At 33.4% G+C, this 19,119-nt stretch overlaps 1 protein-coding gene and 2 long non-coding RNA genes across 19 annotated transcripts; 2 read left to right on the forward strand and 1 right to left on the reverse strand.

Annotated features, from left to right (window-relative positions):
* The first annotated feature begins 2,080 nt into the window (after positions 1-2,080).
* Positions 2,081-4,417, forward strand: LOC116023043. Of its 2 annotated transcripts, none has more exons than XR_004099341.1 (3): positions 2,081-2,231; positions 3,779-3,835; positions 4,199-4,417. It is a non-coding gene; the product is annotated as an uncharacterized LOC116023043 (long non-coding RNA). The 2 variants fall into 2 exon arrangements; XR_004099342.1 differs by having other exon boundaries at positions 4,249-4,417.
* A 784-nt stretch (positions 4,418-5,201) lies between these two features.
* On the forward strand, positions 5,202-8,011 carry LOC116021961. 16 transcript variants are annotated; one of them, XR_004099111.1, is made up of 8 exons: positions 5,202-5,450; positions 5,898-5,962; positions 6,156-6,239; positions 6,404-6,500; positions 6,689-6,774; positions 6,849-6,980; positions 7,223-7,294; positions 7,642-8,011. It is a non-coding gene; the product is annotated as an uncharacterized LOC116021961 (long non-coding RNA). The 16 variants fall into 16 exon arrangements; XR_004099106.1 differs by having other exon boundaries at positions 5,202-5,357; XR_004099109.1 differs by having other exon boundaries at positions 5,202-5,357; positions 6,175-6,239.
* Positions 8,012-11,337: 3,326 nt separating this feature from the next.
* Positions 11,338-15,470, reverse strand: LOC116021906 (polygalacturonase QRT3). The gene is made up of 3 exons (XM_031262429.1): positions 15,169-15,470; positions 14,847-15,077; positions 11,338-12,399 (listed from the first exon to the last, which is right to left on the reverse strand). The coding sequence occupies exons 1-3, from the start codon at positions 15,331-15,333 to the stop codon at positions 11,383-11,385; spliced, it is 1,413 nt and encodes a 470-aa protein (XP_031118289.1). The 5' UTR covers positions 15,334-15,470; the 3' UTR covers positions 11,338-11,382.
* Between the last annotated feature and the right edge of the window lie 3,649 nt (positions 15,471-19,119).

Genomic DNA, 19,119 nt, shown 5'->3' on the forward strand with positions numbered 1-19,119 from the left:
GCCGTTGCCGACGGCGTCAATGTAATTTCAGTTTCTCTATGCGTCCGTTTTGTTCCCCTGTACGGAGATCCCATCGCAATTGCGGCTATGACGAAGGGCATTCTCATCTTTGGCTCTGTCGGCAACCGCGATCCCAGTTTCGGAACTCTAAATAACGGCGCCATGGATTTTAATGTTGGCTTCCGGTTCGACGAACCAGTGGTTCACCGGAACAATGACATTGAGAAACGGATTAAAAATCAATGGTTGTGAGACAAGAAAGTGAGAATATGGTGATATATATATATATATATATAGCACGAACGGTGAAGCAAATGATTCTCAAAGGAAAGTGCAAAAATTGTGAAGCAAAGGATTCTAAAAGGAGAGTGCAATTAATTTTAATTTTAAATGATATTTTTGTTCAAATATTTGATATTACAAAAATGTCCTTAAGTTTGAGAGGGAAAATATGACTAACCACTTCTGTTATTATAAACTAGTAGTTGCACCCGTGCGATGCACGGACTGAATTTTTTTTTTTTTAATGCATAGTATAATATAAAAAAGAATAAATTGTGATTTTAGAAAAGTAAATTAGTACAGACTCACCCTATTACATAGTAACAAATTTAACCCTGTTGGATTGTTGACCCTTGAAACAGCAACGTATAACTGACCATGATTAAAAACATGCTTTCTCAAGAACAATCAAACACGAGTTAATTTTTGTCCTTTACTTTTGTTGATTGTCATTGCATAGGAAAACATTATTGGAAATTGTTTCCTCTAAAAATGAAAGATAACCTTGGATCCGGAGGAATTAGTGACATACGTGGAACTAACACTTTAGTTTTTGCATGAGCCCACACATGATTTTAGCTTCAATAACACTATCAACCAGTTTGGTTATTATCAACCGAGCACCATTGTAAAGACCTAGTGAATTATCAATGTTTCATATTAGCATCATTGGGGATCCTACTTTCAATGTCAGAGAATGATTTGGAACACCAAGACAATTAATGTCGTTCAAGAATTCCGGTATATGTAAGTCAGATAGCATATCAACATTCACATCTGATTTGCATTCTGAATCGCAACTTCAAATATGTTTTACCCTCCATTTCATTCAAATCATTCATAGATTTATTGATGGTATCAACTACATCCAATGTTGGGGCTATTTAAAATATACTACATATACATTATAATAATATATAAAATATACTACTTTTACGAAAATCTAAGAATTATACTACATATACATTATAATAATAATAATGTATAAATACCCACAATTATACTACATATTAGACTACATCAAAGTATTTAACATTGAATAATTATAATTAGATACAAACAATTATATAAAGTGGTAACCCAATATATCTACAATGCAAAGCGCATAACATTTATAATAATCTGACCCAATACTCAGCCCAAACCCGAAGCTCATTAGCCCACATATAAAGCCTGGAACCCCTCAAAACCTACCCTAATCGACGATTGCGCTTCCTTCTTCTCTGCTGCGGTCGTCGCTCGTCGTTCTCTCTAAGATCTTCACCGATGTAGACCAACCTCCTCTGTTTCCGGCTTCGTGTCGTAACAATGAAATCGACATAGTTGCTTTTTTTTTTTTTTTTTCTTTTCCTCTGAACGTCCAAGAAATCCAGCGCCTAAACTCTGTTAATATGTTTCATAGTTTTTTGCCGTTGTTGATTTCATACGCTTTCCAGACGACGATCAGTAAGAACGGTTCAGAGATGGCCGATATGTTCTTCATTAACAGACTATGTAAACTACAATGTCCACCTTGAAGCTATACTGTCGTCGTCAATCCTAGAATCAAGAATTTTGATAGATCCCCAGATAAGTATATGTTACCACTCCTATACTTATATTTTCATTTTTAATTTTTGCTAGGGTTTTCTAATTTATTATGTTCTTACCACCAAATTTGTAATGAATATCAAATTATTCTACGAAATTTCAAATCAATATCAAACTGAATGCTAGATCTATGTATATGTATATATATGTGTGTGAATGTGTGTGTATCTGTACATATAAACCCTAGAATATACATGCAAGTACTGGAAATACATTTTTTTTCCGAATATGGAATAGTTTTTGTCATTATTTAATTTAGCTAATAAATTTAAAATGTTTTTTTTTGCAGGATAAATGCACAACATAATATGTATTACGTAATCAATCGTGTATATGTACAGTAGCTAAGTACAGATCAAGTAACAAATTAAATAGTTTAAAGTTGAATAATACATAACGGTCATTGTTGAATGTTGTTTCCTCTTGCCTTGTATAACCGTTGATGTAATTATTTTCTTATCTTGGTTGTCGTATACTCTTACTTGTGGACTCTATTTTGTATCTTTTCTAATTTAGTGAGAAAAAAAAAATTCAATTGGTATATATAGACTTTATCTGGATGCTATAAATTTTTAAAACCTGCAGTGACTCTTGTTTTTTTTCCTTGGAAATAGAAAGAGAGCATCCAAATATACTTGTCAATATATGTTTATTTAAAAATAAAAAAGAATCTGTCTTATTAACCATAAAAAAAGAATCTGTGGTAGGCAACAGATGAGCATTAAATTCTTTATGCCTTACTATTTTTTCATTGTAAATACGTTATTGTATTCTGTTTGACTGGCAATATGTTTGTGTCAGTTTGAATAATTTTTTTAAGTTAGTGGGCAGTCAAATATGTTTATTGCTTATGCCATAAGTGTGTACACATTCTTAGTCTTTTATTTTTGTTATTTAGTATTGGTTATCTTAGTGTTTGTATGTCTAAATTTGAAACTATTATTGTGAAAAAAATTCATTGAGTAAGGGTTGTTGTAGGATAACAAACAATTGACAGATCTTGCACTACTAAGTTGTATCAAAACAATAAGGGGCTCTTGTTGGGATAAATAATTAAAATATTTGATCATGGCTGGAACATGATCATCATCCCACTATTGACTACAGCATAATATGATATATATATTATGAATAATACCATTAAAAAAACCAAGTCCATCTTATTTCTTACCAAGTTTAGTCAACATGTTATTTAATCAAGTGATTGTAACAGTTAAATTTTATTTAAAAAAAAATATTATACAGCTGATTATTAATTTGGAGACCTAAAATTTGAAAAAGTAATTTGTAATGCATTTAAGAAATTATTAGAAAAAAAAGCTTAAAATAGAAAGCATTTCATAGAATCATATAAGGTCATATAAATGTTTCAAAGGACTAAATCACCATAAACAGGTGATATAAATCCATAGCCAACCAACAGGGATGCCTCCAAGATACATTTTTTCCTGTTTTATGGTTGCCAGCTTTGACATTTTAATCCTGAGATGGTAGATGAAAATTGATCCAGCATGCATCTATTTATAGTATCTTCATTTTCAGACTCAGGTACATTTTCTTTAAAATGATTCCTGAAAAAAATTTATAATTAAGATGATTATAAAATGTAGCTATAATGACTCAGGATTAGATTTAAAAAATAATAGTTATTACCAGATCAGAGTCTTCATCATCTTCATCTATTATAATCTTTGAAGTATTTGCATGAATATATGTTCCCTAAAAATAACAGTAATTTTTTTTCAGATTATCTAAAACAGTTAATAGAAAAGAAAGATCTAAAAAATTTAAGAATCAGTTTACCTCATCATCATGAAAGAGGCAACTCTTTACTTTTACTTGATTGTCCTTCTCTAACTTCTGTTGTAACTGATAATACTTCAATTTTACCAACTTTATTTTGCAGGTGCAATAATACACAGAATTTCAAATTAAATATTGCTTTGTAAGAAATCAAATTGAGGTACAGAATCCTGCCTTATTGTAGAATAATTATCTAAAAATCCCTGCAAAAAGTTAGTTAAAAAAACATGCAATATGTAGTTTAATTAAACCTAACAATTTAAGATAACAAATCCCACTGTCCAAAACTAAAATTCAGATTTGTGTACAAAAAAAAAAACTTATTTGAAGAGAACACAATCTTAACCCTGTATATTGATACACACAGGCTACTTTGCTTTTGCTCGTTAATAACGAATAAGAAAATTTAAGAAAAACGAATAAGAAAAACAAAAACAAAAAATATAAATTTCTCGTAAGTTTACCTCTTCAGTATAAAAAATGAATTCTTTGCTTTTGCTTGTTGTTCCTCCACAAATTTCAGGGATTTCACAGGTTTTACTTACCAACTCTAATTGCTCTTCTTGTGTGGAGAGGGCTAATCTGACTTGCAAGAAGGTATGGAGGAGGCATTCAGACTGAATTCACCAAGATTTTTCTGGACCTTTCGTTTGTGCAATTGCAGCTGTGATTTTACATGTATTTATAATGATTTTAGTCTGTATATTTAGTTTAAATTTGAATGAAGGGAACACATTAATTGTTTATTATTAATGTTTATTGGAAATTGAACAGGCCAAGTAGTATAATTAAATTGTGCGGCTCTAGGATCCTCCCATCACTATTAAACCATTTAGTTAGCCACTTAATATAAACATTGGTAATACAAAAAGCTAACGCAGTTAATATGAGAACAATTAATGAATTCGGCCAAAACAGATTTATTACACTAATGCTAAACGACAGAGTTTTGATTGGGAGGGAAATTTGCTCCATGAAGTTGTTGCTTTAATATAACTACTACTAGTAGTTGCACCCGTGCGATGCATGGCAATATATGTAATAGATGGAATATATAGTAAGAAATGAAAAAAAAATATTCTTAGTAAAAGAGAACAAAAAATTTGTAAAATTTGGAATGACATATTTTCACCGGTAATCAAAATTTTTAATCCCCTTGGACTGCTTACTTTGGAGATTGTCACATACATCTAATTTACCACTAAATTTATAGATAACCTATTTTAATTTCTTGAAATTTACACTCTTACTACACATACAATCTAGAATTTACACTCGTCCTACCAATTTTATAAAAATAACATTTAAAAAAACTATTATTATAATTAAATTTTTAATAATGAAAAATCTCTGTATAAAAAGCCTAAAAAATATATTAGTACTAATAGTTTTATTTCTAATAATATTATTAACATTTTTGGACCACAATGTTCTTACTAATATTATTATTATTATTATTACAATATTACAATAGTAATAAAATTTAAATAGGCGAGTCCATTCCTTCCCCATCTGTCTCACTCTTCAACCCATCCATCCATTTCCAGAAGCTTCACTCATTCTTCTTCTCTGCGCTTTCCGTTTCACCAGTTCGAATCTCTAGCATTTTAGCTCGCATAGTACACGGTATATCACAGCTCAACAATGATTCTTGTGAATCGCAAGAACGTATGGTATTATGGGTCAGTTTCTCTCTGTTTTTTTTTCAATACCCATCTGAGATGTGTAGATCGTACCAGCTAATTTCAATTTCTAGATTGAATCTTGCAGAAAAGGTAACTTGCATGGTATATCTTTCAAGATATTTATATTCTATCATACAAATAATCGCATTTTAATATTTACGAAACCCTAAATGTTTATAATGCGTATGTAGACTCAACAATCTGCCTAAGTCCGATTCCAGTATAGATCTTCCTAAATAGTTAATTCGAAAGCACATGCAGTACATTTTTGTTTAAGAGCTGTATCTTAGTCAGTATTGGTTAGTATGTTTGTTAGATTCGACGTTTTAATATCCAATTTGCTACAAATTTCATTCAATTTCTATGTTGAATTGTTCTGAATTGCATTATTATGTTAATGCAACAAAAATTCATCAGCATTCCTGAATTATTAATTCTGTTTTCTGAGTGTTAAAAAAAAAGTCTTTATACAAAAAAAAAATCTATTTGTTGTTTTGTTTGTACTGTGTGTAATTCTTGCAACTTGCAATTTGCTAGTTTTCCAGTAATGGCAACCCAATTACATAGAACCCACCGACGCCACCTGTAAATCTGTCATGAAGGTAATACAATAGGCTTTCTTGATCTCTGTTTTACAAATTATGCATCCATGGTTGGCTGTATCTTAGTCAGTATTTGTTAGTATGTTTGTTACATCCACCTGTTGTAGACTATTACTATTTTGCAATGCTTGCTCACCTTCATATTATATAGTTATTAATTAGGTGTTTTTAAATGCTTGGCAAAATCAACAAGGGAAATAATATTGTTCTAGTTTGCATATATTTTGAAGAATTTGAGGAAGAGAGAATATTCCTGTGGACTGTAAAGTTTTTCCTGGTAATCTACAACAGCGGCTTTAATGTTATGCATTCTGTAATATTTCTATACTATTTAGTCAAAGTATATGAACTGTATAATGTTTAATTGTTTATATTTCATTTGAGCTTTTTATTACACTGACTATGTTTTGAAGTCTGAACATTTTTTTGGATGTACTGCAGCATAGCAGTTACTCACAGACGGAAAGCAGAGCTCAAAATCATTAAAAAATAAAGACAAAGTCAATACATTATAAGACGTTTAAAGCTATAACAACAGGTATTATTTCATGGTATCTTAAAGCTTATTTCTCTTGCCCAGAATGGTAGTTTATTCCTTCAACATTTTCATTCTTCTTCCCTTTTGCTAAAGAAGAAATGTGTTAGACAGTAGGTATTAGACAGTAGTAAAATGTTAAGCATAAATGTAGAGTTAAATTACTTCTGACAGTGTATCAACTTTCACAGGCTAAATGCATACAGATTCAACATAGTTTGAAGCAGTCTTGAAGGTATACTTAAGCATAGATCAAGGATATGAAGTGCATTGCAAGGTATGAATTGCAGATTACTGTATCAGAGTTAAACTTACATTCCTAATATGGACCAATATTTACATATTTTGCAGCACTGAGTGACTAAGGTTCATTTAGGCACAGATTATGGATATGAAGTACATATTTTGCAGATTTTATGGGAAAATACACATTACAGACAGCAGCAAGCACTATGCATATGTGAGATGGGACTAAAATGTAGGGTAAGTCAGATAAAATTATATTATTAGAAAATCTCAAACGATTAGCAGTGCATTAATAAATTCATATTATTCCAACAGTGATTGACTATAAGGTATACTTAAGCAAACATTATGGATATGAAGTGCATTGCAATGTCTCAAATTTTACTAAGCGTATTGAAATAAGCAGATAATCCATATGTTCAGGTTTAAAATTTGAAATATGTACAAATAATTTCGTACATATTTATCATATTTTGCAGAGAGCAGCAAACAGTACACCTTACAGAGAGGAGCAAACAGTATACATATGTGATATGAGACTTAAATGTGGGGTAAGTCTGATACAATCTCTCTATGATATGATATTATGATTGCAGTAGCCATAAAACTACTTCAGATATGGAATTAGTAGGCATAAAAAACCATTGTCAAAGGAAAGCAGAAAAAAATAATATTATCAATGCTGTAGGAAAAAAAATAAAGGAAAGCAAAACTGACCTCCGAGTCATGAAAAAAGGCATTCTTGACTCTTGATTACCTCACTGTTCCTTCTTTCTAGAACAACATAAGTTCGTACCAACCGGAGCCTTATTGCCTTGCGTGTGTAGTTTGGGTATATATTTTTTGCAAGGACGTACAGGTGAGACATTTTGATAGCAGAGGCTTAAAATTTTTGCAGATCAGAAAAAGAAGATGAAATGGGAGATAGAGTTTGCTGGAGTTGATCACTGCTTGTTTATAACTCGGTATATATGAAGCCTTTACAGTGGAAAGGCTTCCAACCGTTAATGAATGAATCATTAAATTCACATTGGACATGTAAACGTCCAAAAAGTATGGGAAAGAGTGATTGTAATTACTGTAATATATTTAAATTGTAATATTGTAGTATGTAGTATATATTTAGTATATAGATATAGATACAGATGTAGTATATATATATATAGATAGATATTATATAGATATGGAACAATTACCAATCACTGAAGAATAAAATTAAACCCTTCGTTTCTTTATTGTTCAGTGATGGTAATCGATCCATTTACCCATTAATTGCAATGATTAATTTTATGCATTGAGCGGTGCAATAGTAATAAATATGAGAGAAAAGAGACGTGTGAATGCATATATTATGTACTGAGATAATAAATATGATGTATAAAAATAAATATTACAAATTTATGTACCTAGATAAGCTACCAAAACGACATCACATTACATGGGCGGGAAAATGCTGAATGCTGATTGGCCTAGGCGATATGGCTTTATTATATAGAGAGATGATAGATATATATACTAGCCACTTCTGTTATTATATATATATATATATATATATATATATATATATATATATGATCGCGTTCTGGTGCGTACTGGCCGCCCAGGAGAGAACTGCGGACGAATCACAGCGCGCCACGTGTCCGGAATGTAGTTGTACATAACGTTATAACTATGTGCACGTAATGTTATATCTAGGTGCACATAGGTACACCCAGATGCATAAATGCTAACAAGGTAAATTACTTGCACCTGTAAGTGAAAATATGTGCACACGTGCAAGTAAAATGTATTACAAGTGCAAGTAAATTGTACAATGAACATTAATACTAAGTGCACCTAATGTTATAACTAGGTGCACATAGGTTGCACCCAGGTGCATGAATGTTAACAAAGTAAATTACTTGCACAAGTGCAAGTAAAATGTATTGCAGATGCAAGTAAAATGTATTACAAGTGCAAGTGAATTGTACACTGAGCATCAATACTAAGTGCACCTAATGTTATAACTAGGTGTACCTAATGTTATAACTAGGTGCACCTAGGTTGCACCAAGTGCATGAATATTAACAAGGTAAATTACTTGCATTTGTAAGTGAAAATATTTGAGAAAATAGATGCATGAATATTAACAAGTTAAATTACTTGCACTTGTAAGTGAAAATATGTGCGAAAATAGGTGCACTTGTAAGTGAAACTAGGTGCACTTATAAGTAAAACTAGGAGCACTTGTAAGTGAAACTAGGTGCACCAAAGTTCCAGTTATTTATGAAAATGCCATCGCATCTTTTTTAAAAAATTGCATCTGATTCGTTGATCTGGACACGTGGACGGCTGTGAAGCGTTCTCATTTCTTACCTGGGCGACAGTACGCACGAGAGTGCAACCCTATATATATATATATAGTTTTTTCATGCGCTATGCACGAATGAGATAATGCCCAATGATTATTTTTTAAATAAGTACTTCAAAGTATATCAATGCAAGATTATATAGGAGATGTTCATGCATACGTAATTGAGTGTTGAATTTGTTTATTTAAATCGGTAATTAAAAATATATGAAAGCAAGATAATATATGAGTGATTGATTATAATTGTCACTAAAATAAATGTTTGCAACTTTGTAATAACATTAGTCTAAATACTTAGTTTAAAAACGATAATCTAAATAAAAATACCACTTTTTGTTTGAATTTCTCTAAGTCTTATTAATTCTCTTTTGGGTAGCATTGTCATTATTTCCATCTTCAGATATTGTCCTCTTCTTTTTATTGGTAGTGTGCCATGTGCAATTTGGTTACTGGTGGTAACATAGAGGACAACATCATGCGATGAGATTATGGTGTAGGAAGCTTTTGGATTTGCCTTGTTGTGTATATGACTGGAATTTTAGTTGTACTATGAACTCTAGCTCGATTTTGCAAGAGTCTGTTGTTATTTGGTAGTGGTAGTCTTTTTCCTACATGTTTCATGTGTTGTGAGATGTGTGTCGTAGATTATCATGTGAAAGTATTGAACAAAATATTAATATTTATTATATTTGTATAAAATAATTGGTAAATAAATATATAACATATTTTGTATTATAACTTTGATATTTAGTTACAAGATAGTGTAAAAAGAAGAAAATTGACAATATAGTGAATATAATTAATTAATGAATTTAAAGGTAAGGAATCTATGAATTATAGAAAATAAAGATAATATAACTAATGGAATTATATTTCTTTTTTAAATTTTTTTTATAATGAATAATTTTTTTTTGAATAAAGTCATTATAGATATCTAATTCTAATTTTTTGAGTACACATATAATTCTAAATTAATTAAATGCATATGTATTTTTTTGTAGCTACTAATTTATTTAATTTAATAAGAGCAATAAAGTAGGATACTTACTTTTCATCCACAACAATGAAGTCATTGATTTTTTTCCACTCGTTGTTGAGATAAATTATTTTGGAAGTTTGTCAATAACAATTGTTACAATTGTTGTCAATAGACGATGATAATAAATAATTCAAAATATATGGTTACAATAGATATTGTTATAATGATATAGAAAATTAACTTATAAATTTCTTTAGAAGTTTTCATGCATTAATAAAATTCTGAGAATGATGTGTGAACTTGTTCAATTGGAGCAACTGAGTAATCAACATTGTTAATTCTTTGAAAAATGGTCCTATCGTTTTAGAGTTCAGGTGTAGTTGTATTGATGATTAACAACTTTGTAGTTAGGTCATGCAGGTCTAACAATGATGTAAGAACAATTATGTTGCATAAAAAAAAATAATTTTACAATATTTGTAATTAAAGTAATGTACAATTGTACCATTATAAAATTATATACAAAAAATATTAATATCATAATGACCTAAATAATTCGAATAATGCAAAAATAAAATTGAAATATTTAGTCTTGTTTTAAATAATTAAAAGAAGATTAATTAAATGAAAAAAAAATTAACCTAATTTTTTTTTAAAAAAATGCAAGAAAATGATTTTCAAGGTTCCCGATTTATAATCTTTGATGCTCAACTATCGGGTTAATTATTTGACAAAAGTTTATGTTAATGTTATATTTTATTTTTAATACATTTTAACATATTCGTAGTATATGTTTAACAATTATGCCAACTCTGATTGGGAAGGGGTTCGAACCTAAGACCTTTCTTATAGAAATTAATGAGTAAGTTAAGAATAATAAATAGTTAACGGAATATTCCGTTACTAAACTTTATAGTAATGGAGCGTAGGGTTATTTAAGGGACGAAAATAATATAATCGAGTGTAAATAAGGAAAATCATTAAAAAATATTAAAATCAAAATAATATGAAACCATTCATTTTAACAAACAATTACACCAACATTTTTTGTTCCCGTTAAGGACCTAACATTATTAACTCTTATTAAATTTTGAGATTTGGATAGATATAGATAGGTGGGATCAATTAAATCACGAGCAAAGACACATCAAGAAGAAATTTTGGAACATAAAATTTTAAGATGGGTAAAAAACATTTTATTTATTTAAAAGCAGTTTTTTTTTTTCTAAAGTATAATAGCGATTTTACATATATACATAATTAAATTCTACTAAAGACAATATGAATTAATTTAGTTAGAGTTTCCCTATCTAATACAACTTAATATTTCTGTCCCCAAAGATATTATTCTGATCAACAAAAATAGAGACTAAAGCTTGGACAGGCTTCTCACTCTCTACAACTACAACATTGCCTGATACATTTGTGACTGCATGTGCTGGAAAACCAGCAACCCCTCTACTGTAGAATGAATATTGAAAATGGGTGATTCTATTAGGAAACACCAAAACCGGGGAAAAATCAGCCACCCACTTGGTCCCATCTCCGGCAACCGTCAATTTTCCGGCGGTGGATTTGAGCCTCATGCCGTGGGCATGGTTCTGATCAATCACAACCTGGTCCACATCCTTGAAGGAACCGTCAATTTGGACAATTGGTAGCATATGCATTGGCTCCCCAATGAACATATTGTTGACAATATTGAGACCCGAAATGCGACCCGAAACCGATTTCAATATAACATTGCCATCCCCAAGAAAATAGCCATTTGTGACGTGAACCCGTGAAGGGTCTTCAATCACAATAGAGTTGTAGTCAAGATAACAATTGTCTATCCTATTCTGTGCTGCCTTGACCAATATCCCAACACCACCAAAAGTTGAAGCCTTGTTGTAACAGTGAACGCCGGTGATTATATTAGACTGACCCCTGAGCACAATGCCGGTGGCGGCGGAGAAGATTGCGACGTCGGTGACGGCGTTATCAGTGCTGGCGAGATCAACAGCAGTGCCGGAAAAATCCTTCTCGCCTTCACTGCCACCCACGGTGGGATGCTGGCCGAGGAAGGTGTGGGTTATGAAGGTCTCGTGGCCTCTACGGACGAGGATTCCCTGGGTGGTGAAGTGGAGGAAGAAGCAGTTGGTTACCCGAATTCTGGCCGAGTCAACCACCAACAGCCCTCCTCCTCGGAGGCTCGAGTCGAAGAGGATGTCCCGAAACGTCACGTCTTCGTAATGAATTCTACCATTTTGGTCTTTCACCTCAAGCTCGATCAGATGCCTGTCCCCTGGAAATTTGTTGGAAGCTCGCAGTGTTCCTCCTTGTACCTGCATTGCACACATCGTACATCGTACATCGTACATCGTACATCGTACGGACGAACCCCATCCCGCAAATTAATTCATTTTTACTAATATTCATCAAGGTTTAATTTGGACAAAAATACTCCGTACTAGTCTAGGTGATATAATTAATCAAAATGCTAAGGCCGCCGTGTTTAGTTCATTTTTTTTTTAAATATCATTTCACAATTTTCTCATATTTAATCAAACAAAAACAAAAAATTCATTCATTAACATCTTTTTCATTGACTTCTATTAATGGTCTATTACTTGTATCATAATTTTTTTAAAGAAAACATTAATGATATATCATATTGTTTTAAAAATCTTAAATAAATTTATGTAGTATTGCCATATTATATATATCATAATGGACCATAGACTAGCGCCTAGGCAGCCACCTATAAAAACAAAAAATAGTGCATGCATGTGGGTGTATGCCATATTATATATATCTTACTTCACTTATTTATATAAATAAATAAATTTAAATATATATGAATATAATAAAAAAATTAACATGGCCGACTCGACCGAGTTAACTCGGCTAATTCTGCCAAGTGGGCAAGTTAATTCAACCAAATTCGACTGAGTCGGCCACCAACTCGGCACAATCAGCCGAGTTAGGCGTTAGGCAGCCGCCTGGAGAGCAATTCGCCTCGGCCTAGGGGCGCCTAGCACCTAGGCGGCCGATTTTTGCAACAGTGATTGCAATAGAACAAAAAATTAAATTTGTTTTCCATAAAAATTTATATTAAGAGTGATATAATATTACAAAAAAATATGGCATTGCAACCAAAAAGAAAAAAATTTCGGCCAGAGAAAATGTCTATGCATGATAAAATATCTATAAAGTTGAAGGAAAAGTAGTGAGAAAGGTTTATAGAATTTAGGCAGAAAAGACAAGTAGAGTTTAGGCGTAAAAGATTCGTAATGTTTAGGGAGAATTGGAGAAAGATGAGTGTCCTGTCAAACTGTTCACGAATCCTTATGCTTTAAATAGGTCGGGTTTAAATGGAAATGTAACACTTATGTTGAAAAATATAATATAAGAAATTGTAATACTTTTAAAGAAAAATGTAATACTTTTAAATTAAAATATAATATTTTGGAGCTAAACATTTATTTATGAGAAAAAATGTAATACTCATTCTGTCATACTTACTATACATTGGTCAAACTAATTCATTCTTCTTTGCTTATTTTTATGGAAAACTCGATCCATCTTAAAGATGAAGCTAGATTCGTGAGATGGTCATATAAGAGATTTTGCCTGGGAGAAAATGTTTAGTAATAGAGAAAAGATGTATAGAGTTTAGGGAAAGAGAAAAGAAAAGAAAAAAAACAGTTTTAATCTTATCACATATCCTATTGAATTGGAAGGTGAGTGTTACTCTTGTCACATATTCCATTGAATTGGACGTGAAAAGGTAAAAGAAAAGCACTAGGTTTATTTATTTATAGAATAAGATTCAAATTGATCACTGAACGTAACCTGAAAGTGCAATTAAGTCACTAAATGAAAAAAATGTGCAATTAGGCCACTGAACACTCCAAATGCATGCAATTTTACCTGATAGCAGGTTACCTTCCATTTCATCAGGTTGCCTGCCTATATGGATGGTGATGTGGCATTTTAAAATAATATTTTAATAATAAATATAAAAAATAAAAAAAAAATAAAAAAATGTGTATTATAATATGAGAAATGTTTCCCACCTTTTATGGCTATTTTTGCATTGTTAATTTTTTTCTTTTCTTTTGTTTTTTTTAATTGAAATCTCAACTTATTAGGTGACAAAAAATGAATGACTTTTTATAGGAGCAACTAACATTGTTCTAATAATATTCACAATTTTAGGTGACACGAGATAACTTAAACCAAACACCTTCCTGCACCCCTAAACTAAAAAGTAAAAACTTTATTTGTAAAAGTAAACAATGGATGAGTAAAACAATTATATTAGTAATGGGCAATTCAAAGCAGGGTAAAGAAGTAAACATGTAATCTTTTGTTTTGCATTTATTAGCGTGACTTCTGACTTGTGATCTTTATTTAGGTAGGCAGGAAGGAGCCAATAAATTCAAAGTAATAAGCATTAGGTGCAGATTTGGTAGCAAAAAGTTGAATAAATAATACTCCCTCTGTCCCATTTTACTTGTCATATTTATTATTTTTCTTATTTTCTTTAATAACTTTTTATTATTTTTAAATTTAATATTTTATGTTTAATATTATTTTTAATGTAGTTTCTAAATATATAAATTTTATATATTAATACTAAACTTAATAATATGAAAAATTGAATTAAAAATTATTTCAGTCAAGCCTCGTTAAACGAACAAGACAACTATTTTGGGACGAAGGTAGTAATAATTATGGCCTTGGTGTGAAGATTTGTAATAGCGTTGAATTGGAAGGAAGTACTAACCACAATATTTCCAACACCAGGCGGGAAGATAATGGGATGGCTGATCCTAAAATCCCCACCTTGAAAATCCAAGATGAGGCCACCCAAGTCCTTGACCCCAGGAAGCAGCTCAGCCCCATTTTTCTGGGACTTGAGGGCATCATCAAGAGCCTCCATTATTGCGCTACTGCTGTCATCTTCTCCTGTTGGGTCTGCCCCATACCCAATTGGATACAGCACTCTTCCTTCAATCTGATCCACCCAACCAGAAATAATTTTTATATAATATGGAAGCTAAGGAAGGAATTGAAACAAATCATGAACGTACGTACGTATAGCTTACCTTAGTGGGATTTGAGGGGTGTGGAGATTGTGTGGAATACAAGAATCTTTGGTCAAGTTTGTTCTGGAGTTCTTGAACTTTCAGTTGTCTAGGGGAGCATTGGGCTTGGTTCACCAACAAAACTACCAAGAGAGCCAAGAGTGGAAACCGACAAGGCTGCTGCATCCTTTTTCGCAAATGGGCAAATATGTGTAGATTACCGATCTGATGAAGATTTAAACGACAAAAATAACAAGGAAGAAATTAAAGGTAGGGTGGATCAGTAGATGTGGGGCTCTATTTCTCCCTCTCCCCACCAAATCCTCCCCACTCCACAAACAAGTTTAAAATAAAACAGAAAAAACAAATCCCAAAGAGGACTTTGACTACCTCCTACAGGCTACAAACCGTGTTGAAGATTTAAAATAATGAATTTATTCGCTTACTTCTTAAATATATTTTTTTTAAATTAATTTACTCCCTCCAAAGAAATTGTGTATTGAGTTTTTTTTTCTTTTTTTTTTCAAAACCCTATTTTATAGACATATCAATATTGAAAAGAATATAAAATATTAATATGAGATTATATTTTTGTTAGCGTTCATAGAGTCAACTTAACTAAAGTTGTTCCTATTTATGGATTTAATTAATTCAGGGGTCACGAATTATTAAACCCGATAATTAAGAAGTAAGGTCAATATAATAAATGGCAAAGTATCAAGATAGAATTATGAAAAGACAAGGATGTGCATCACGCAGATAATCTTGTATTAATGTTTTGTAATGCTCTTACTTTGATTACATGATGTCTTAACAAGACAATAGACTAGACTTATGTACTAGCTAGCCCCATAAGCGCCCCCATGAAAAAAGAGAATGGTTACAACAAACTTGGACCGCGTCCGGTTGAGCCCCACCTTGACCGAGGTGCTCGCCGAGGCCTTGGGCTCGGCCTGGCAAGCCCGAGTCGAGCACGAGGCTCTACCTCTGAGCCCTAGGTCCACCTAATTCAAGTTCTTCTTGATGAAAAGATGAGGTATGATAAGCCTCCGAGATACCCTTAAATCAAGCACATATTAGGGTGTTTTATCACGTTTATAACATCCTTACATGGTGAATTATGCTCATAAATGCTTGAAAATCACTAACCGACACACAGAAGCTAATTTTAGCCTAAAGGAGGTGAAACAGGAGCCCCGGGAGCAAATAGCAGCAAAAGTTGAGCTTAAAGAGCGAACCAGACAAAAACGGAGCCCCGGAGGACCCACCAGGATGGCCACACGCGTGTGAGCGTGCGTGAAATAATCCAGTAGCCTCCCACGCACACTCACACGCGTGTGAGCAGGCGTGGAGACTGCACTGCGCGAATTTCGATTAGGGTTGCCTTTTCGGAGACTATTTAAACCCCTTTGATAGATTTTCAGAGAAGGTTCCCGGAAATTTAGTTTTCCCTTTCTTAGTTTTTCCTTTGGAGAACTTTCTCCATTTTTCTTAGTTTTTCATTTCTTAGATTAGATCAATCTCCATTGTAGAAGACTAAAAAGCTTGGATTGAAGATTTACTTCACTCTAGGTGATCTCTATTTCATTTCTATAATATTTAGTTATTTTGTTCTTGGATTGAATTAGCTTTTGTGTTGAATTTCATATCATGAGTGGCTAGTTTAATCTAGGGATTTGGATTGTGTGATTGAATGTTGCTAGTGTGTTGATCATATGTCTATATTTTGGATCTAAATGCTTATGTTGTTGGATTATCTATTCTTGTCTATTGATTGTTGTTTTGATGAGATCTTGTATGGATTTGGCCAATCTAGATGAGAGATTGAGCTCTTGACTCTTTCAAGTCTTTGATTAGAGTTAGGATTTGAAGCTTGACACAATCATAGTTCCTATGGACTTCTTAAAGAATAGTAGGATAGTGTGTAGCTTATGCGTTTGATAAAATTCCTCTTAGAGCTTTGGATGCTTGAAGGCAATCCTTGGTCAAAGAAGCCTTAGTGCACAAAGGTGGAAAAAGACTAAGGCAACACACTCTTGAATAGCCAACATCCTTGCATTATCTATCCATTACTTTAGTCACACCACAATGCAACATACATCAACACTATCCAATCCCTACCCCTTTTACATATTCACAAACTCTTTTACTTGACTACTCTCTTACAAACAAACCAAACTTTATGAACTCCTTTCACTCACAATCCACCCAACACCACACTCGAATCCAATGCATGACCCAATTAAGTAAACTCCCGAACACTTGACACAGCTCCATGTCCCTCCTTCGGGACCGACACTCGGGGAGTCACTGACTTCCCGTTTTAACATAAATATCTTTTGACGAACCACCCCACGCAAAACTGCATCCTGTCAAAATGGCGCCGTTGCCGGCGAGGGCAATAGGTTGTCATATGTTTTGTTTACTTTGATTGCATGAATGCTAGATTCGAGCATTGTTAATCCATTTCACTTTATTTTTTTATTTGTTTTTGCTACTTACCCAATTGACTACTTCTAGTCAATTGTGGAATATCTGTTTCATTGATAATCTTACTAGGTGAATGCACACGCGAGCAAAAGGAAATCAAGACTTACTACCCTACATTCCAGAAATTAATAGAGCAACTAGAAGGAAAAATTGTAACACCCCGGCTCGGCTTTACCGTACATTCGGAGTAGTTACCGCCACACCTAGACTGAACCCACTCAAATCCAGATAGAGTTCACTCTAGATGCACAGGCTGAAGGTAAGGAAATTGTTTCATATCGTCAAAACCCGTCCTAACTTCATATATGTATATATGAGTAGCAAAAGGGTAGCTATACTAGCTACAAATATGTACTAAGACTTTTCTTTCGGCCCATTAGAACAAAGTTTGGGCTATTCTCTCCTCTAAAACCTCGATGGGGTAGAACCCATAACTCGCCTGAACAGCATCCATGAAACACAATGGACTACTGGGAACAGGAGACCAGACAGGTACAACCGGGTGAACAGGAGCAGGAATAGGATCAGGAGCATAAGCCGGAGCTGGAGGATCAGGAGCGAAGCCGGGAGTATACGGGTCGTCGCCCGCTAGATACTGTACATAATCATCATAGTCTAAGATAGGAAACATGAACTCTGATGAGTCACCAGAGTTCCAGGGGCTGCAAGAGCCCATGCTAGACTGCATCTAATAAAGGACATAATGAAGTGTAGTTAGCACGACGGCTAAGTAAGGAAATCCATTGTCACTTAAAAGTAAACAAAGGTTTCGAAAATATAATAATTTGAAAGCTGTAAGCTTTACCCATAAGTTGAAAATCTACCTGCAACCAGATTATCAACAAAAGAAAGTATAGTAGAGTATATGAGTTGCATCAACATATAATACTTTTCATTTCCGAGAATTTTCATCATTTTTAACTCAAAAGAGAGAGAGTTCAACAGCACACTTCAGTGCTCAAATTTCGTGACATTTTATTCTTCAGCATAGTTACGGAGTAACTAAAATTTTATAGTTAGAATTCACTTAGTTTCCCCCTGGATAAGTGTGAGGCCTTTTTGGAGTATTTTCAACAACCTCGGGCCACGGCACACAAGCCTCCCGCAGGTCAAAAATCTCAACAACCTCGGGCCACGGCACTCATGCCTCCCGCAAGTCAAACATCTCAACAACCTCGGGCCACGACACTCATGCCTCCCGCAGGTCAAACATCTCAACAACCTCGGGCCACGGCTCACAAGCCTCCCGCAGGTCAAACATCTCAACAACCTCGGGCCACGACACTCATGCCTCCCGTAGGTCAAACATCTCAACAACCTCGGGCCATGGCTCACAAGCCTCCCGCAGGTCAAACATCTCAACAACCTCGGGCCACGGCACTCATGCCTTCCGTAGGTCAAACATCTCAACAACCTCGGGCCACGGCACTCATGCCTCCCGCAGGGCAAACATCTCATCAATCTCGGGCCACGACACTCATG

The sequence above is a fragment of the Ipomoea triloba genome, chromosome 6 (assembly GCF_003576645.1).
Source record: "Ipomoea triloba cultivar NCNSP0323 chromosome 6, ASM357664v1".
In the NCBI taxonomy this organism is placed as follows: Eukaryota; Viridiplantae; Streptophyta; class Magnoliopsida; order Solanales; family Convolvulaceae; genus Ipomoea; species Ipomoea triloba.